The 22,211-nt window shown below is 44.4% G+C and overlaps 1 protein-coding gene across 1 annotated transcript in view; it reads left to right on the forward strand.

Moving 5' to 3' along the window:
• LOC124717221 (YLP motif-containing protein 1-like) overlaps positions 1–22,211 on the forward strand; it is a 288,410-nt gene that overhangs the window by 135,589 nt on the left and 130,610 nt on the right. Inside the window, exon 6 of the mRNA XM_047244009.1 lies at positions 1,300–1,487. Coding sequence (XP_047099965.1) covers positions 1,300–1,487 — 188 coding nt within the window. The remainder of the gene's footprint in view (positions 1–1,299; positions 1,488–22,211) is intronic.

The raw sequence follows: 22,211 nt of genomic DNA on the forward strand, positions 1-22,211 counted from the left end.
TTGCAGAGCGTCCATAGTGCCCATGGAATAGCACGATACGGCTGCCCAGATCTTCACCGAACCCCCGCCATGTTTCACTCTTGGGACGTAAACTGGGCCAGAAGTTGGCAACAGTGTGAAAAAAGACTCATCCTACCAAATTACTTTCATCAGTTGCTCCATAGTCCAGGTTAGATGCCCGCAGCAACACGTTTTCCTGTTAAGCACAATTGCAGCACTTATGGGGGTATTAGAATTCCACCTCGCCTTGCAGTTTGGAGCTGTGGAGCTCCGTTCATGTCTCTTTTGCTACTGACAGGGTTTGCGAGTGACACTCAGCCCTGCAGCGAGTCTTCCTCTTATTTTTCATCACAATCCTCTTGGATGAGCATCCATAACGATTGCCCAAGACGTACTTTTATCTGTGTTGTGTCTTAGCAGATGCGTTTCAGCTTTCCACATAGACCGTAAACATCTTGAATACGGCGACTCTTGGAACACAGAACAAACACTTTGCCTAACTTGTTTACATGAACACCCGCTATACGAGCAACAACAATTTTCCCACTCTCGAATTTACTTATCTCTGACGTAATGCACTGCCAACTACACAGAACACCGTTCTGCCCGTGACTTGGCACTTGTAATGTGTTGAGGACATTACACAGGTTCCATCCGTAGCCAAATACAGCAGTGCAAACTCCAGGCTTGGCTAGCACGTGAATTTTGTTCCAGCGTACATTTCTCCTGTGTTTCCATATTTTTGTCCACACCCTGTGCAAATTCAAGCAAAGTTTTAACAGCATGCGGTAGCTATAGTCATGTAGTCTTACTACAGGTAACCTGAGAGCAAGAAGTAGCGAAAGTCTGACTTGGTGATTTTTTCCTTGATAATGACTTAGGTGCTATCGATATCGAAGTACTCGTACGTAATTTATAAGGAAACATTCCAAGTAAGAAATGACAAAAAATACTTCTAAATATAACAAGCTGATAGAATTTGATTACGATAGATGTTAATTATAAAAAAAAAAAAAGATCCCAATACTTGTCTTTTCTGCATCAAATCTGCAAATGCGAATTATCCAAAATGCAATTTTATAAAATAAATTCAAATTTTCGTGACTAGGTTACTTATAACTGCAAGCAAAGTCTTTAAAGTATCATGTTGTCTTAATACAGCTGAGGTGTTAATAACAGAGATGAAAAATGTGACACGGTAGATCACTTGCACTAAAATGAGAGGAGCTCTATGTTGAACTTTATTAGTAAATATGTGACAGAACAGCGTGGTAGCACAGTGCGGTTTTGCGCCCACAGGTGCGTCCCGGAACCAGTGGGGGACAGCCGGTGCCGCGGTCGCGCGTCAAGGAGGCGCTGCTGAGGACTGCCGAGCAGGTGTCCGCGTCTCGTGCCAGTGTGGGCACCCTGAGGACGCTGCTGATGCCCCGCCACCACCAGCACCAGCACCAGCACCAGGCCAGGCCGCAGCACCAGCCACACTGCAAGTCAGTACGGCTCTCGCCACACTGTCCTCTCACTTAACGATTTAAAGTTATCCATCCTTTTCCACGCAGCTTCGCTCTAGTGCACGTTTGACACATACATTATACACATCTCCTCTGTCCTTTCTCTCTTTCTCCACCTCTTTCTCTCCTCCACCTCTCTCTGCACTTTATACTCCCCCCCCCCCCCCCCCGCACCCTCTCACTTATCCACCTCCTCCCCACCATCTCTCTGCTCACTCGTGCCAATCCGCACTTTTAGTCCCTGCAAAAAAGATGGATTAAACAGGGTGATACTGCTCCCACAACATGGCTGTGGTGCACAGCAGCTTTACATATCAGGGGCTTGAAAATAATATTTTCCATCTAACTTTAGCCTGTCCTTCGTGTCAGGTCAATAAGGCAGGGCAATATTGCACCAACAGAACACACTTGTCGTGTAGGGCTGCCTACATGTTGGGCCCAGGGAAATGGTTTGTTGCACCTGAGATACTGGCTTGCCTGCACAGCAGCGCAGCGCAGAGCAGGCTATACAGCACAGGATGAAGAAAACGCGTTTCTGCCCAGATTTATGCTCCTGTTGGAACTACGAGATTATAAACTTGCAGTGTTGATGCCCCTGAACTCTGCCATTTGTGTGTCTGATTTGGCTGAAATTCATTTGAGGGTTTAGGAGGAGATCTGAGACACACATATATACAGTGTTATACATACAGAGTGAAGAAAATTGCCGCTCTTGGAGGTCAGCATGCGATTCTTCATCCCGATTCAAGACAAACGTTTATGTACATGTAGCAAAATCTGATTGATTCCATTTTCGGAACACTTGTGAAAACGAGGAGCTCCCAACACCGTCACATTGCACAGTGCGTCGAATGTATAGAGGAACGTTTCTCACCTCACACTACCATTCCAGATGTTGTAGCCCACTGAGTAGACTCCTGGGATGTCAAACTCACGTCCACATTGTGCTACGGTTCAAATCCTCACCAAGTTGCTTTTTCACTTTTTAGACGTCTATTCCATACTTCTCGTCATTTGTAAACAGGACATCATTTTGTCACGTGATAATTGTGTATCACTTCAGAATGGTATCCATTAACCTGCGTACATGTGTCTACTAACCATCCACTGCACAACTGTATCTGGTGCTGTCAGAATCATGTACGGAGGCTACCTGATGGGGTTCACAAACAATGCATACCTTGATAAGCTTTTAGTGCTCAGTGCATACGATAACCAAGCTGCTGTTCTGCTCATGTGTATGGTGCACTGTACCCCCAACAGTGCCATACTAATATGATTTTTTTTTGTCACCCGGAGCAGTCCCTCCGGGAAACTGGTAATCTGCATCCGTAAGTAATGGAAGGAGGTTGTCCAAGAACTAGACACACTCCACAAACAGAGGACGCAATTCTTGAAACCATTCACCAATCACCTTGGTGAAATTCCCTTGATATCGCTAGGACGTTTCAGATGTCTCAGTCTGGTTGTTCAAGTGTTACACGATGAAGAACTGCATCCACTTCATTACATATTAACTCAACATCAGCAGCCAGAAAAACGCATTGGACGAATAGAGTTACATGCATGACTTTTGGACCAAGTGGAAGATAAAGAACATTTTATAAATAATGTGTTTTGAACTGACAACTCTAGCCTCACTCATGAAGGTATTTTCAACCTCAAAACAGCCATCATTGGTCTGAACAACACCCAGGTGTTTACCTGTGAACATGGATTTTCGGTATGCTTTGGCATAAACCTGTGGGCTAGAATCGTGGGAGGAGTGCTTTTGGCCGTTATCTAACGAATCCTCGAACAAGCTCAAGGCAAATAGCCCGCCAACGTGGTGTAAACCAAAGTATGATTATGTGCATTCTGCACGACAACCGCTACTATCTCTATCACCTGCAATGCCATGGAGGCCACTTTCAACGTCTGTTGCGACACGGAAGCGATGCAGCTCTGTACTACGCTACGGGATGATTTGTCGTCGTTGCACCCACACCGTCCATTTCTGGAGACATGTTCGTAGGACCTTTTTTCCCCCATTTTCCGTCAGAAATCCGTCCCTGCAGTTTGTCGGTTTTATTAATGTTAACCCTGTGTATATGACTATCGACTTGCCCTGGCTTCGCAGGGGTAGCACTGTCTACGGCCTAAAGACTCATCTGCAGTATCAGTAATTTTGTTTTTGGACTGCTGTGCCGAGTTGCGATTAAAATTTGGAGAACAATGTTAAGTAACTGAATATCATCACTTTAGTATAACTTAAACCATTTAAGCAGCACACATCACTTTGCAGTGCTAGTCCAGTGGGTTGACCAGCCTCAGAGTCTGTCCAGAATACAGTGGCCAGTAGAGGCGCAGTTGGCAGGGCGTGTGTGGGGGTTTGGGCAGGCGTTGTAGGGGAAATGCTGTTCTATGCTGAAAAATATTAAGTGGGACGCCTCCATGCCCACACTTTCATGGTGACCATTCGAAAAGATCTTTCACCTCTTTCACCTCTGCTTTGGTTAGTATCAAAAATGCAGCGATTTATTTTCATCTGGCTTATTAACCATTTATAACTTTCAGAGAAGTGTCATCAGCGATGAATTTTGAGTAAAACCTAACATTTCTCTAGTTGCCATATTAAAATTTGCTCCTTTTGCCAAAACGCAGCGGAGTTTAGACAGTCGCACCTCCCCAAAGTACTGTGCAGACACAATTGCGAGAGAATTCTGAAACACTGGTTTATTAAGTTTATCAGGTGAGGCACTGAGGGAAAATAAGATCAGTAGCTAATGAAAAAGCACATCCCTGGTACGAAAAAAAAAAAAAAAAATGATGTCTTCACTTATGTTGTTCCAAAATCAATAACATTTCTCGTTTCACCGGCTATCGATGGCTCTTAAAAATCACGTTCTCTCGTCGAAGAAGCCTGTGGTTAGTCGAATAACACGGCAGATAATAAAGTTTTGCATAATGGTGATATGGAAAATACTCTCCTCTTTGCGTGGTATCATTCGCCAAAATCTCATTTTGATATCGGAAATATGAGGCATATTTCACTGTGGGTTTACCGCCGGCGCAACGTCATCACAAGTGAGTATGCTGCGTCAGATCAATTTTCTCGTGATTGGTGACAAATAGACCCATCTTCGCAACCGGTCCCTTCTTCTAGTCAAGTTGTGCCACAAACTCCTCTTCTCCCCAGTCCTATTCAGTACCTCCTCATTAGTTACGTGATCTACCCATCCAATCTTCAGCACTCTTCTGTAGCACCACATTTCGAAAGCCTCTATTCTCTTCTTGTCCAAACTATTTATCGTCCATGTTTCACTTCCATACATGGCTACACTCCATACAAATACTTTCAGAAACGACTTCCTGACACTTAAATCTATACTCGAAGTTAACAAATTTCTCTTCTTCAGTAACGCTTTCCTTGCCATTGCCAGCCTACATTTTATATCCTCTCTACTTCGACCATCATCAGTTATTTTGCTCCCCAAATAGCAAAACTCCTTTACTACTTTAAGTGCTTCATTTCCTAATCTAATTCCCTGAGCATCACCCGACTTAATTCGACTACATTCCATTATCCTCGTTTTGCTTTTGTTGATGTTCATTTTATATCCTCCATTCAAGATACTGTCTATTCCATTCATCTGCTCTTCCAGGTCCTTTGCTGTCTCTGACAGAATTACGAACCTCAAAGTTTTTATTTTTTCTCCATGGATTTTAATACATACTCCGAATTTTTCTTTTGTTTTCTTTACTGCTTGCTGAATATACGGACTGAATAATATCGGGGAGAGGCTACAAACCTGTCTCACTCACTTCCCACCCACTGGTTCCCTTTCATGTCCCTCGAGTCATATAACTGCCATTTAGTTTCTGTACAGATTGTAAATAGCCTTTCGCTCCCTGTATTTTACCCCTGCCACCTTCAGAATTTGAAAGAGAGTTGACGTTTACATAAATCTTAAAAAGCAGCGGACCTATTACACTGCCCCCAGGCACACCTGAAGTTACGCTTGTTTCTGTTGAAGTCACCCCGTTCAGGACAACATACTGCTCCCCGTGACCATTAACGAAATGATGGACACATTACTGTGAACCTGACACATCAAGCTATAAGTAAAGCAAAAATGAAATATTTGTGCGTAATACGTCCTGTAAAATCGTTTGAGAACGATTGCAGGGCGTGCGCCTTCGATTCTGTCATCGCTGACCCGCCGAAAGGTGGCAAAAACTTGTCGTCCTCCCCTTCCGAACAAACGAATGAACTCGCCCAGAACTCCGGACGAAAACTTGTCACTGCGCATCGGCCACCGTACAGACTCTACCAGTGGGAACCAGCCGCCAAAGACAGCGCTCCGCCTTCTTCACTCATTTGTGGAAGGCAGAGATCGGAAATGTCGGAATACTCACCGACGGGTCCCACGACGTCCTCTCCGAACTCGCTGTCTCTGTACGCTCGGAGAGTCGACTCGGCAGGGCCTGCCGCTGCTCGTGTAGCTGAAAACTCGCCACTGGCGTCTGTTGTCGGGTACAAGTGGACTACGCCAGCGTAGGCAGGAAAGGGAGTACACGAGTTGGCAAGGTGTCCACTGCACGCGTAAGCACCCGACCGAACCTCGTACGGTGTTATGCGTTACTTTGTCGTGCGAGAACAAAGCACCCTTTGCTGACAGTGTCGTCCAACTTACATAACTGCAGTCGGCTTTTTGGCTAGTGAGGTTGATGTGTGTCTCGCTGCTTCTCAGTTCGAGGCTGGACTCATCACTGAAGACAGTTCTGCTCCAGTCAGTAAGATTCCAGGCCGAAGACGTCTCTGAAGGCGGCCCGGGCAGCGGTGCTAGTTTCTGTTCGTAGCAGATCCCCTTCGTGGCACACTTACGCCGCAGTGGTATGTCGACGATATACTACGCCCCAATCTGTTGCCCTTCGTGGCAAGCCATCCTGGGCTTACGTTTCAGCAAGATATATGTCGAGAGTTGCTACTGCTCGTCTTCGTGCTTGTCAAACCCTACCGTGGTCAGCACGGTCGTCGGATCTTTCTCCAATTCAGAACGTTTGGAGCATTATGGGTGAGGCCCTGCAGCCAGCTCGGGATTTTAACGATCTAACGCTCCAATTGGACAGATTATGGCGCAGAATCCCTCAGGAGGACGTCCGACGATTCTGTGAATCAGTGCCAAGCCGAATAACTGCTTCCGTAAGGGCCAGAGATGGGTAAAAGCGTTATTGACTTGCTCAATTTGTGAAACTCGTTCTCTTGAATAAATCATACAGTATTTTCTGAAACTTTAGTTTACTTGTCTCTAGATGTCCATCACATCTGCCGATCTCCATTCCATTCGGATAATTACTTCCTGATGCGTCGTCATATTTTCTTAGAGTGTAGCGAAATACGAACAAACATCTGGTGCAAATCTCAATAGAACAAAGTCCGGAATATTCATCATTGCCCGTGGAATAGGTCCACAAACTCAAGGACAAGTACGTGAGCTTGCAAGCATGAAATGTTGAGGCATTTGATTTAAAAGCAGTTACAACACACTGTCGCTGCATTATTACCGGGACCACTTAACATATGCTGATCAGGCAGAACATTTTGACCACTTATCCAATAGCCAGTATGCCCACTTTTGGCACGGATAACAGCGGCGACATATCATGCCGTGGAAGCAGTCTGCCCTTAGTAGGTCGCTACAGCAAGTTGGCACCACGTCTGCACACGCAAGTCACCTAGATCGCCTAAATTCTGGGGTAGAGTGCGATGAGATCTGACGCCACGTTCAATCACCAGTGTTTGGTCGAGTTTAGATCTGGCGAGTGGGTTAGGGGAGGGGGAGGCACCACACTCGCCACTGTGTTTCTCAAACCACTCCATCACACGCCCGGCCAGGTGCCATGGCGCATTATCCTGCTGAAAATTGTCACTGCCGTCGAGAAACGTGATCGTCATGAAGGGGTGTACGTGGTCTGCAACCAGTGTACGATGCTCCTTGCCCGTCATGGCGCCTTGTACGACCTCCAATGGACCCATGGAGCCGGCCGAAGTGGCCGTGCGGTTCTAGGCGCTACAGTCTGGAACCGAGCGACCGCTACGGTCGCAGGTTCGAATCCTGCCTCGGGCATGGATGTGTGTGATGTCCTTAGGTTAGTTAGGTTTAATTAGTTCTAAGTCCTAGGCGACTGATGACCTCAGAAGTTAAGTCGCATAGTGCGCAGAGCCATTTGGACCCATGGATGCCCACGTGAATGTTCCCCAGAGCATAATGGAGCCGCCCCCAGTTTGTCTCCATCCCGCATTACAGCTGTCAAGGAGCTATTCCCCGGGAAGACGACGGATTCGCGCTCTCCCACCGGCATGGTGATGAAGGTGTCGGGGTTCATCAGACCCTGCAACGCTCTGCCACTGCGCCGACGTCCAGTGGCGACGGTCACGTGCCCATTTCAGTCGTAGTTGCCGGTGTGGTGTTAACATTGGCACGTGTGTGCGTCGACGACTGTGGAGGCCCAGCGTTAGCAGTGTTCGGCGCTCTGTGTGTCCAGACGCACTTGTAATGTGCCCAGCATTAAAGCCTCGTGTTATTTCCGCCACAGTTGGCTGCCTGTCCTGTTTTACCAGTCTGCCCAGCCTACGACGTGTGATATCCGTAACGAGGGGTGGCCACCCAGCCCCACGACGCCTTGGCGCCGTTTCGCCTCGTGTTGAGGACACTCACCACAGCACTCGTAGAACTGCCGACAAGCCGTGCTGTTTCCGAATTGCTCGTGCCGCGCCTCCGGGCCATCAAAATCTGCCCACGGTCAAACTCAGACAGATCGCGCGCCTTCCCCGTTCTACACTCGCAAAGCACACTTGCCGATACGTCCACCGTGCGTATGTCTGACTAGCCATGTGCCGATGCTTTTGCCTGGACGGACTTATATCAATAGTAGGTCGGCGGTGATAATCCTCTGGCTGGTGAGTGTACGTATCTGTCTGCAGGATCATTATGTAAGGAAACTGGATGAACTGCAGAGAGTAGCTGTAGCAAATGTATACATCACTTCCAAAGTCAATTACGTAGCACAAGTTCTGCCATTAGCCACAACTACGGCTAAAAGTACACGTCCAGGACACTTTGTGAGCCGAGATCACATCGTTAAAGTGAAGTATGACACTTTGATGCTCCCTACGAAATATGGTGGCTTGAAGGATACAGGGTACTTATAAGTGGTGAAAAACGAATTTTTTATGACTTTATTAAATTCTATAGTCTTTCCTGATTACATTGAGATATACACTATAGGGTTTTAAATGAAAAATTATCTATACAGGGTGAGTCACCTAACATTACCGCTGGATATATTTCGTATACCACAACAAATACTGACGAATCGATTCCACAGACCGAACGTGAGGAGAGGGGCTAGTGTAATTGGTTAATACATACCATAAAAAAATGCACGGAAGTATGTTTTTTAATTCAAACCTACGTTTTTTAAAATGGAACCCCGTTAGTTTTGTTAGCACATCTGAACATATAAACAAATACGTAATCAGTGCCGTTTGTTGCATTGTAAAATGTTAATTACATCCGGAGATATTGTAACCTAAAGTTGACGCTTGAGTACCACTCCTCCGCTGTTCGATCGTGTGTATCGGAGAGCACCGACTCACGTAGGGATCCAAAGGGAACGGTGATGGACCTTAGGAACAAAAGAGACTGGAACAGCACATTACGTCCACATGCTAACACCTATTTATTGGTCTTTTTCACTGACGCCAAGTCTAAACTGCACATAATGTGCTTTTCATTGTATATCCAATATATATTATTGGTAACAAATTTATCCATTGCAAACTTAATTCACAATAGTGGTACACTAAGAGACTAAAGTAAACGAATAAAATATAGTCATATAAAATAGTCCGCTAGACATTAAAGTTGGAACACTAAACTCGTATGCAGCGTGCACTGAATGAAACTATCCACAATGAATGACTGCGACACCAGGGTGAGCTTTATACAGCCGCGGCATCGTAATGTCTCAAAAATGGCTCTGAGCACTGTGGGACTTGACATCTGAGGTCGTCAGTCCCCTAGAACTTAGAACTACCTAAACCTAACGGACCTAAGCACATCACACACATCCATGCCCGAGGCAGGATTCGAACCTGCGACCGTAGCAGTCGCGCGGTTCCGCACCGAAGCGTTTAGAACCGCGTAGTGTCTGGAAGCGTCAAGGTGACGCGAGGCGGAGGGTTCCAGGTGCTTCTGCTGCAGTCCTTTTGATGTCGCCGCAGCCGCAGCCGCAGCGCTGGATCACGGGCGCCAGACTTTACCCGAAGGTTCCCGCACGGCGACAAATTCCAAGTATGCCCACAGCACCGTAACACTGTCATGGTTCACACCACTCATTTTCAGTTAGCCTGCTTACTACCGTAATAGTTATTTGTTTTAACTCATTACTGAATGTAGGACTGAAGACCACAACAACAACAACGAATGTATTTTAAACGGTAACTATCGTCAAACAAGGAAAATAAAAAAATTCCAACATAATTTTGTGATTTTACAAAGCATAATATAAGTAATAATTTTCGTAAATTATTATGGGGCTCCGTCCCCCCAAACGAATTTTTGGGTGGGCTCGTGCCCCCTCAGGGCCCATGGAGTGGCGCCTCTGCCTGTCGCAGTCGACACACTGTCGAATTCAAACTGTTGTCAACAATGAACGGTACACCGTACGTTGTTGAAATTCTTTATACGATCACTGTAATAAACAGGCTTACCAATCATGAAGGCACAACAAAAATGTTCAATTCTTTCAAGGTAATGTACCGTACTTATCAAACTAGCTTCGTATGATGCGCACGAAAAACTGTAAAGATAAGTACAAAATTTTTTTTAACCTGGACGATAATGTAAAATATAGAAGAAAAGAGTTTACAGGGTGTCCTCTAAATGGGTTTTCACTGTTTATCTGAGGAGCTATTAATGATAACCTGAGCCAGTTGTGATTATATGGTGCTCACATGGCTGATGCGTGCATCCATTCATTTGTTTGTCTTTTATTTATTTTCAGCTGTCAGCAGCTACACGCAAATAACAAGATTTCTGGAAACTTGCCCCTGCAGCAAAGAAAGTTTATTTTAAGGTGTTATTGGAAATATGGAAGCCTGAAAGAAATGCAGGGCGTTTGATAGACAACCATTCTTGGAAATTACCAAGTGCAGAGGCCATGGCGGACAGACCTTGATACTACACTACCGCCACGTGTAGCAGTAGCGAAATTACGCAACGAATTTGAGAGGGTAAGAAGTGTGCGTGATCTGAAGATCAGAGCGTGTGGCAGGAAGCAGTCAGCGGACGAAAGAGGGGTGAACATGTGCTGCAATCTTTCACAAGATCCCCATAGGAGTCCATATGACCAGCTACACGTGAATCATGAGTAAACAAATAAAGTGTTCACCGCATTTTAAAGCAAGCCAAATGGAAAGCCTGCGGTCCCAAGTTGCCTGATACGATGACTGACGATGCGGATGGGCGTCTCAAATTTTGTGAATGGATTTGCGATTAGAATAGTTGACTGATGTCTTTGTACGACATTTCAGTTGAATGGGACCATCCGTCGTTCTAACTGTGTGCCAGGCAAGAGATAACACCCCCCCCCCCCCCCCCCGAATCCCACTCCGCCACTGATTGTAGTACTATTCTGATGAAATGGTTGTTTAACAAACCATACGAACAAACATACTCTGCTCGACTCCAACAGCAGTAGTGGACTGCTGGAAGTACCTACAGTTACTTTTGCACAGCGTATTTCTGCCTTTTGAATAATAGGGTCTCTAACAGCTACAAGTAGAAAATTTTAGGAAGATAGGTAACATTTTCGACGAGAGCCGTCGAAACAAAAGTCCTGGCGGCGGCATACAAGTAACCGCGCGTTACCGCGCACTTAGTCTTTCGTAAATAAAATGCGTTCATATGTGACACGATGCAACAATGACGTCTCAGATGTTACCAAAATAAATTTCATAGTTTTCTTAACCACCTTCTCGTTGGAGGTTCCCGTGCTAGATCCAAACAGATCGCAAATTCTTCAGTGACGGCATGTTTCATTACACGTGCGAAACAGTTTCACACCTCTTACGGAATTTTATTTTTTTATCCTGGAATAATTTCACGTTTTCATCATAAAACATGTATCAAATGCATCTATAAACTGTGAACATGTTCATATATGTTTTTAGTGCAAACGTATTTTTTCGCATGTCGAAGCAAAGAAGAAATACTTTTTTGAAAATTTCATATAACGCTCGTTTTTACTTTTTTTGTAGCGACCGGCATGTATTGTCTTTCGGAAAATACTTCTTCATACTCCAGAGTAAAAATAGAAATGTATAATTGTTTTTCGGAATTTTTATTAAGATTTGAAATTATAAGTAACTGAGAAAGAAAAATGATCTTGGTCTTTCTAATTTCGTGATGGCCGCTTTAGTGTCTTCAATTCCAGAGCATCACGGAATTTCATCTCATTATCTGCAACCAACAATATCGAATCGTTGTGATATAAATTCAAGTAATGAACCACACATCATGAGCTACACCGCTGTGAAACAATCTTTTTTTTTCATTTCAGCAATATTTGTAATGTGTTTACTAAAGTATGCTTCCATGGCTGAAAAGTGGAACATCACTTGAGGAGGTATGAAACTACGGTAAAAAAATGAAAGGGACCTCTAGCCGCTTTTATTTCTTATTTTAATGTTTCAAAGAAAAACATTTGAAAGAGGAGACATCACACTCACTTCAAATACCTGTTTTTATTTGTTAAGTTAAGATAGGCAAATGTACTTAATAAGTATTTGTAACAAAGCTGTTTTATGTTCAACAACATTTTGCTAAAGATTTTCTACATGTTGTGAATTTAATCTATTCGTCCATCATGACTGGTCTTCTGTTGGTATTTTTCAGAGAAAGCATATTCTATTGCTTGTCTCAGTCACCATCAAAAAAAGGGAACGAACAAGGAAAAAAAATCTCGTAAGCGGAATAGAATGCCTGTATTTGACAATTCTGGGCATATCTGGTGCTTCGTTATTGACGTTATTTGTGTTCGACTACTGGCGGAGACTTTGTAGATACTAATTCTTTCTTGCAAGTCATCCTTTAATTCAAGATGACATTGAACCGCAAGAGGTTAGGTCAGATGTACTGCCATCTGCCTGCGACGCTAAGCAACAGTTCTTGAATTGTAAGATGCATTATCCCTCGCTTTAACTCCGCTATCCATAAGCGACGACAAGCAATAAGAGCATAGTTGAGTAGCATGCCGTTGGGAGCAGCACACGCTACTATTTGTTGACATTTAATATTTTTTAACTCCTCGGTAAATGTTCGAAATAGCAGCCATCTCCTTAGGTATTTTGAATACTTACTTTTAGTTTGATAAGAGATTTTATTGTGATCATACACATTTTCGAAATATATGTGACAGTATGTTCTATACTCAGCAATATTTTTCTGGAGTGTTGTTATATATTGTAGGCAATACAAGCTGCGCAATGGTGTATTGATCAGTTCCATTACAAAAATTTTTGGAGGCTCAGATCTCATCCAAATGATTTAAGCCAGATTTGTGGGTATGTAACGGAAAATGTTGGTAACGTCTGGGTGTTTAGGTGTAATTGCTGCTGTGTGACAGCAAATACTTCGAGTAAGTCTCTGTGTTTGATTGTTTGCAGTCAATTGCTTAATTATACACTTGTGTCCAAAATCAAAGCAATAAACCGCTATTTCCTTGTCCTGTGTCTAATTCACGATATAATCATACAAACTGTCAACCTGACGTCTGTACGATCGCTTTCTGCATGGAAGATGGCATTCCAGTCAGCCGGCAACCATACCAAAAATGACTCCAGGACACCTATGAAATGAGGTATGTGGGTAGCCCCACATCCACAATCGCTGTGTACGCAGTCACAGACGGTGCAGTACGAAACAGAGAAGATGCCTACAAGACTCTGTGGTGTAAGGCGGGAGAAAGAAAGGAAGCAGGACTGTCGCAAACTGATGTGACTGATGGCTTAGCGTGGATCGATCTGTTGTTTCTCGGACGTGGAGAGAGTGTATGGAGACATAAACTTTATCCTGAAGAGCAGGACAGGGTCGAACAAGTGTGACTTCAGGACAGTTATTTAGCTGTAAGGACACGTCCACTGGACGTGCTGTATCGAGGCAAACGGGTTGCAGGAGGCATCGGCAGAGCGGCCTTTACTGCTGGAGACCTGCTGTATGTCTACCTGTGACGCGTCTTCACTGAAGATAATGTCTAGAGTGGAGCCATCAACATGCCACCTGGGCAGTCGAACAGTGGGCCAATGTCGTTTGCACGGATGAGACTCGGTTTAGTCTGGAGAGTGATGTCGGTGGATCCGCACCTGGAGGGAACATGGAACTCGGTTTAGGGGCCCAAACATTGTGGTAAGAGACCAATATCGAGGAGGGGCCCTAATGGTGTGGTCTAGGATTGTGTTTACCACTCGAACCCCTCTTCAGGAAATTGTACAGGTGAATCGGCAAGGTTTAACTGCTGTCAGACGTCGTGACGAGATCTTGGGACCTCATCTGCAGTTGTCGCGAAGTGCTGTGGGCCCAGACTTCGTACTGATAGACGATAATGCTTCATCTCATAGAACACGGGTGGTCGACGTTTTATTGGAAATAGAAGACATTGCACCTATGACGTGGCCTGCTCGCTCTCGTCATTGGAATCCCATAGAGCATGTCTGGGATGCACTAGGGAGACGGCTTGCATCACGTCAGCATCCACCAAACACTCTCCAAGACTGCGAGCAGCTCTGCAGGAAGAATGGACGTTGTTGTCTCAATAGGAGACTGATGACATCACTCACAGCACGCCCCTTCGTTGTCAGGCCTGTTTTGCTGCCAGAGGTGGTCACACACCATAACTGAGCACATAACCACTTCTCGAAATGTGTGTGCAAATCCGTTAAGTTGGAAAAAACGAAGAACGTTTTTGTCTACCATTATGCATGTTCCAGTTGTTTGCGTTCTGCATTCTTTACATTGTTTCTACTTTACTATCACTTTCGTGGCAAAATAAACGGAACCTTGCAAAATTTCCGTTTCTTGCTTTAATTTTGGGCACCAGTGTACAATCATTTGTTTTTCTCATGGAGGTACACACATCAAAAAAAAGGTTTTGCATCGCCCTGGTTCCCAGAACTCCTCAGGATAGACGTTGACTGTGGATATTGTATCACAGACACAACAGTTGCCGGCCGGTGTGGCCGAGCGGTTGTAGGCGCTTCAGTCTGGAACCGCGTGACCACTACGGTCACAGGTTCGAATCCTGCCTCGGGCATGGATGTGTGTGATGTCCTTAGAGTTAGTTAGGTTTAAGTAGTTCTAAGTTCTAGGGGACTGATGACCACAACAGCTAAGTCGCATAGTGCTCAGAGCCATTTGAACCATTTGAACACAACAGTTTTGACTGTTCAGAGATATCACTTAACCCGCCCAAAGATGTAAACATCCATGCATAAGCAGCGCCTGTTACACGGAGGGGGTCCGACAGCCTATCAGTTCTAGTCATTCCACCAGGCAGGACGTACACGGTTCCACCATGCGTGGACGGTCAATATCGCGGTTCCATGGCGTCGGCATTGTTACTTTGTGCCAGGAAGGGCTTTCAATAAGGGAAGTGTCCAGATATCTGGGAGTGAACCAAAGCGATGTTGTTCGGACATGGAGGAGATACAGAGAGACAGGAACTATCTATGACATGCTTTGCTCAGGCCGCCCAAGGGCTACTACTGCAGTGGATGACCGCTACCTGCGGATTATGGCTCGGACGAATCCTGACAGCAACGCCACCATGTTGAATAATGCTTTTCCTGCAGCCGCAGGACGTCTTGTTACGACTCAAACTGTGCACAATGGACTGCTTGATATGCAACTTCACTCCAGACGTCCATGGCGAGGTCCATCTTTGCAACCACAACGCCATGCAGCACGGTACAGATGGACCCGACAACATGACGAATGGACTGCTCAGGATTGACATCACGTTCTCTTCACCGATCAGTGTCACATATAACTTCAACCAGACAATCGTCGGAGACGTGTTTGGAGGCAATCCGGTCAGGTTGAACGCCTTAGACACACTCTCCAGCGAGTGCAGCAAGGTGAAGGTTTCCTGCTGTTTTGGGGTGGCATTATGTGGGGCCGACGTTCGCCTGCTGGTGGTCATGGAAAGCGCTGTAACGGCTGTACGACACGTGAATGCTAGGCTGCAACCAATAGTGCAACTATATCGGCAGCATATTGGCGAGGCATTCGTCTTGATGGACGAAAGTTCGCGCCCCCATCGTGCACATCTTGTGAATGACTTCCTTCAGGATAACGATATCGCTCGACTAGAGTGGCGAGCATGTTCTCCAGACGTGAACCCTATCGAACATGCCTGCGATAAATTGAAAAGGACTGTATATAGACGACATGACCAACCAATCACTCTGAGGGATCTACGCCGAATCGCCGTTGAGGAGTGGGACAATCCGGACCAACAGTGCCTTGATGAACTTGTGGATAGTATGCCACGATAAGCCATGCATGCAATGTAAAAGGACGTGATGCTGGGTATTAGAAGCACTGGTGTGTACAGCAGTCTGGACCACCACCTTTGAAGGTCCCGCTGTATGGAGGTACAACATTCAATGTGTGGTTTTCATGAGCAATAATAAGGGCGAAAATTATGTTTATGTTGACCTCTATTTCAATTTTCTGTACAGGTTCTGCAACTCTGGGAACCGAGGTGATGCAAAACTTTTTTTGATGTATGTGTTTGAGACCAGTTTAATATTTAGTAGCAGAGTGTTCAAATAGACTCACGCTCTCGGTAAAATGTGACAGAGTTAAGGGCTTTATTCGGGGCTTTTCCATTGAAATTCTCATTTTCCGCCTGACACCGGACGTAGCCGAGTGTTCGCCACTTTTATCGACAAGAGGACTAGTGTGACGTCACAAGTTCGCTGCAGGGTATTTCAAGGTCCTCGTGCAATTTTCTGGCGTTTGGACCACCGTATGTATAATAAAATCATCTGTGATTGACAATGAAGTGCTCAGCTTCGCTACAGTTAACAGTGTATTGAGGGGTCCCGAGAATATGTTTTGAATGCTTTTGAATGAAAAACAGTGATTTGCTGTGCGATGCGAATTGGGCTAACCACTGCAGACAAGGGAAAACATTACGTATTAAGTTTCATACATTTGCTAAGAACAATGAGGTGAAAGAAAAATTGACTAAATAAATGCTTGTAAAAGTGCGATTCGTTTTCAGTTACTAATAATTCTGCGCACTCAATACACTTTGCTGATTGCGATTATGAAAGGGACGTGGAAAGTGAACTGTTAAACCTCCCACCTGCGACAGCACCTAAGGGTGACTGCAGGGCAGCTGCTCATCCAGTATGAGCGAACCAGTCGCGCCTTCGCCTGCAGTTACTCCTGCTCCACGTACTTGGGCTGTGCACTCCTCTGTTTAAAAACAATAGCTCGATGTAGTCGCAAGGTGGAGCCGCGCACGTGTGCTGCCGTGCCCCGTAGCTGATTCGCTGCAGATAATAACCATTAGCTATGATCATGCAGTCAAATAGTCTTGGCATTGGCAAGGATTGCGAGTTAATAAAATACACAGAAATTTAAAATAAAACATAAATGAATAATTTAATAAGGGTTCTATTCTAATGTCTGTAATTGATGTAGCCGACAGAGAATTATGCTCAATTACGTTTATTCAAGAGAGGACATCGCAAGTAAATGGGAAGTGGTCCTACATATTCAGTTAAATTACAGATAGAAAATACCCTCATCAAATGCAGTAAAGTTACTTTGAAAGTGTTATGACACTGGTACCAAAATCCCCAGACTAAATAGTCTTCAATGATACGCGAAAACTAATTCCATTTCGTGATGAGGATACACTAATGATTCACCACCTCAAACCAGTTCAAAATTGGACATAATGATATACAAATTAACACACATGATACAAAGAATAATTACTCATACTGTCTCTATGGATAGTTCTGTATTATAAAAGGAAAAAGTTACAGTCCTACCATATTCAGTCCTCTCGAAAATAAGTACATCATTCTTACGTTCTACAAACATCATTTGACTCATCATGACCATTTCCTGGACTAAACCAATATATTGCAATAGTATTTAATAAAGAAATGTTATGAATATTTGGTCACACTCAGATCGTTCATAATAATTACAAATAAAGATTTGTTCATAAATAAATAAGCGACTATCCTTGCACAAGTGCGCTCACGTTAAATGACGACTAATTGTGGCTAAATATTATTTGCACAATTACACTCATCAAAAAAAGTTTGCGTCACCTCGGTTCCGAGAGAACCAGAACCTGTACAGAAAATTGGAATAGAGATCAACATAAACATCATTTCCACCCTTTTTATTGCTCATGAAAACCACACAATGTATGTTGTACCACCATACAGCGAGACTTTCAGAGGTGATGTTCCAGATTGCTGTACACACCGGTACCTCTAATACCCAGTGGCACGTCCTCTTGCATTGATACATGCCGGTATTCTTCGTGGCACTGTTGGTCCAGACTGTCCCACTCCTCAACGGCGATTCGGCGTAGATCCACCAGAGTCGTTGACAGGTCACGTCGTCCATAAACACCCCTTTTCAATTTACCCCAGCCATATTCGATACGGCTCATGTCTGGAGAACATGGTGGCCACTCTAGCCGAGCGATGTCGTTATCCTGAAGGAAGTCATTCACAAGATGTACACGATGGGGGCGCAAATTGTCGTCCATGAAGACGAATGCCTCGCCAATATGCTGCCGATATGGTTCCACTATGGGTCGGAGGATGGAATTCACGTATCGTACAGCAGTTACGGCGCCTTCCGTGATCACCAGCGGCGTACGTCGGCTCCACATAATGCCATCCCAAAAGAGCAGGGAACCTCCACCTTGCTGTTCTCGCTGGACAATGTGTCTAAGGCTCTCAGCCTGACCGGGTTGCGTCCAAAGACGTCTCCGACGATAGTCTGGTTGAAGGCATATGCGACACTCATCGGTGACGTGAACGTGATGCCAGTCCTGAGCGGTCAATTCGGCATGTTGTTGGGCCCATCTGTGCCGCGCTGTATGTTGTGGTTGCAATGATGGACATCTCCATGGACGTCGGGAGTGAAGTTGCACATCAAGCAGCCTATTGCGCACGGTTTGAGTCGTAACACGACGTCCTGTGGCTGCACGCAAGCCATTTTTCAACATGGTGGCGTTTCTGTCAGGGTTCCTCCGAGCCATAATCCGTAGGTAGCTGTCATCCACTGCAGAAGTTGCCCTTCGGCGGCCTGAGCGAGGCATGTCATCGACAGTTCCTGTCTCTCTGTATTTCCTCCATGTCCGAACAACATCGCTTTGGTTCACTCCGAGACGCCTGAACACTTACTTTGTTGAGAGCCCTTCCTGGCACAAAATAACAATGAGGACGCGATCGAACCGCGGCATTGACCGTCTAGGCATGGTTGACCTACAGATAACACGGGCCATGTACCTCCTTTCTGGTGGAATGACTGGAACTGATCGGCTGTCGGACTCCCTCCGTCTAACAGGCGCTGCTCATGATGCATGGTTGTTTACATCTTTTGGCGGTTTTAGTGACATCTCTGAAATGTCAGAGGGAGTGTGTGTGTGTGATGCAGTATCCACAGTCAACGTCTATCTTCAGGACTTCTGGTAACCGGGGTGATGCAAAACTTTTTTTGATGTGGTTATATATGCCTTCTTGATAGAAGCGTCTTTTGATTCGTTTTTCTCTTGTGGTGTCTGATAGCAAATGACTGATCAATTTTATATTATCACACTTTTTAATAACACTTGCTAGTAAACATTTAAGTAAAGTTACTGGGAAAATAGTAAACTGTTCATTACATGAGTACACAAATATGAGGACATGCGAGGTATTCATACTATGTTCATTAGCTGCGCAAATGTGGAGAAAACCATGTTTAACAAACACTTGCTTAGCAAAAATGTTAAAGAAAGTCGTACGTCAGTATATAAAATAGATAGAGATAAGTGGCTTTCAGGGGCGATAGCTATTGTGTAATGCTACCATATGAGATATCGCATGAAGCGTTAGTTGTCGTTGTGGTCTTCAGTTCAGAGACTGGTTTGATGCAGCTCTCCATGCTACTCTATCCTGTGCAAGCCTCTTAATCTCCGAGTAGCTACTGCAACTTACAGCCTTCTGAGTCTGCTTAGTGTATTCGTCTCTTGGTCTCCCTCTGCCATTTTTACCCCCCACGCTTTCCTCCAGTACTAAATTGGTGATTCCTTGATGCCTCAGAACGTGTTCTATAAACGGATGCCTTTTTTTAGTCACGTTGTGCCACAAATTCCTCTTCTCCCTAGTTCTGTTCAGTACCTCCTCATTAGTTACGTGATCTACCCTCGTAATCTTCAGCATTCTTCTGTAGCAACAAATTTCGAAAGCTTCCAAACCACACCAAATTTCTCTTCTTTCCTTGCCATTGCCAGTCTACATTTTGTATCCTTCGTACTTCGACCATCATCAATTATTTTGCTTCCCAGATAGGAAAACTCATTTACTACTTCAAGTGTCTGATTTCCTAATCTAATTCCCTCAACTTTCCTGACTTAATTCGACTACATTCCATTATCCTCATTTTGCCTTCGCTGATTTTCATCTTATATCTTCCTTCCAAGACACTGTCCATTCCGTTCAACTGCTCGCCCAAGTCCTTTGCTGTCTCTGACAGAATTACAATGTCATCGGCGAACCTCAAAGTTTTTATTTCTTCTCCATGGATTTTAATTCCTACTCCGAATTTTTCTGTTGTTCCCTTTACTACTTGCTCAATATACAAATTGAATAACATCGGGGATAGGCTACAACCCTGTCTCACTACCTTCTCAACCACTGCTTCCCTTTTATGCCCTTCGACTCTTATAACTGCCATCTGGTTTCTGAACAAATTATAAATAGGTTTCGCTCGCTGTATTTTACCCCTGCCACCTTCAGAATTTGAAAGAGAGTATTCCAGTCAACACTGTCAAAAGGTTTCTCTAAGTCTACAAATGCTATAAGTGTAGGTTTACGTTTTCTTGACCTATCTTGTAAGCGAAGTCGTAGGGTCAGTATTGCCTCGCGTGTTCCTACATTTCTCCGGAATCCAAACCGATCTTGCCCGACGTTTATTTTTTGGTTAAAAGAATTGTGAGTACAATTCGGATTTGTTGTTTTATGCTGTAGCATTATTAAGTTTTTTATTAGTTAAAAAGGAAACAAAGAAGCTTAATTTAAAGGATAACGCTTTATAAGATATAAAATGTAAAGATGCGGCCGTTGAAATAACTGCAAATGTGCCATTAGTACATCTCTCGTCCATAACACTTGTTGTTGACAGTCAAAAAGCACTTAACTGGAATTTTTCTTTTAAGGAACTCAACATTACACCGTGAGAGACGGTCCCTTAATTTTAATTATTTTGCATAAGTTCTTTTTCCGTAGTTTCAAATTGTCACATTTATAGCATTGTGTGTTTTCATAGTTAATGTTTCTCTGCTAGTAGTTTCGTCATTAGTTACTAGTACCTTTACTTGAAAAATCTCATGTACGTTTTTACGGTAACTCTTGTTTTGTTGCCTGAATTTTTGTCTCATTATTAGGCTCATTACTCCCCTAGAAATCAGCTCTGCAGGATGTAAGATACAGAGCTCGTACAGCATCAGGCTTCAACTTGCGTTTCGGCGTGTAACGTTAGGAATATGTACACGAGCTATTCGTCCACCTGGGGCCGCTCGATGGGGTGGGTGCGAGTGGGCGGCACGAGCGCGTCACGTGGGCGCTGATGCACAGACAAGGAGCGCACGGCCGGCTCTTACAAGCAGGACGTTTGAACACGAGGTGCTCCAAGACATGGCGGAAGGTCAGATAAGCTGAAAGATGGCTAAGTTACAATTCTTTCAGAGTCTATAGTAATTTACAGTCCAGTATTAATGCAAATCAGAATACATCAGCCAACTCAGAGAAACGGGGTGCATCCAATGACGCAACAATATTTTAATATATTTAAAACTACAGACGTTGAGCACTGAAACACTTAAGTCAAAACAAGGCCCCGAGAGTAGACAAAATTCCATTAGAAGTACTGATAGCCTCGGGAGAGCCAGCCATGACAAAACTCCACCATCTGGTGAGCAAAATGTTTGAGACAGGTGAAATACCCTCAGAGTTCAACAAAAATATAATAATTCCAGTCCCAAAGAACGCAGGTGTTGACAGGTGTGAAAATTACCGAACTATAAGTTGAGTAAGTCACAGCTGCAAAATACTAACGCGAGTTCTTTACAGACGATTGGAAAAACTGGTAGAAGCCGGCCCTGGAGAAGATCACTTTGGATTCCGTAGAATTATTGGAACACGCGAGGCAATGCTTACCCTGCGACTTATCTTAGAAGATAGATTAAGGAAAGACAAACCTACTTTTCTAGCATTTGTAGACTTTGAGAAAGCTTTTGAAAATGTTGACTCAAATAAGGAGCGAGAGGCAATTTACAACTTCTACAGAAACCAGACGGCAGTTGTAAGAGTCGAGGCACCTGAAAGGGAAGCAAGCAGTGGTTGGGAAGCGA

Source organism: Schistocerca piceifrons, chromosome 9, assembly GCF_021461385.2.
Source record: "Schistocerca piceifrons isolate TAMUIC-IGC-003096 chromosome 9, iqSchPice1.1, whole genome shotgun sequence".
Taxonomy (NCBI): Eukaryota; Metazoa; Arthropoda; class Insecta; order Orthoptera; family Acrididae; genus Schistocerca; species Schistocerca piceifrons.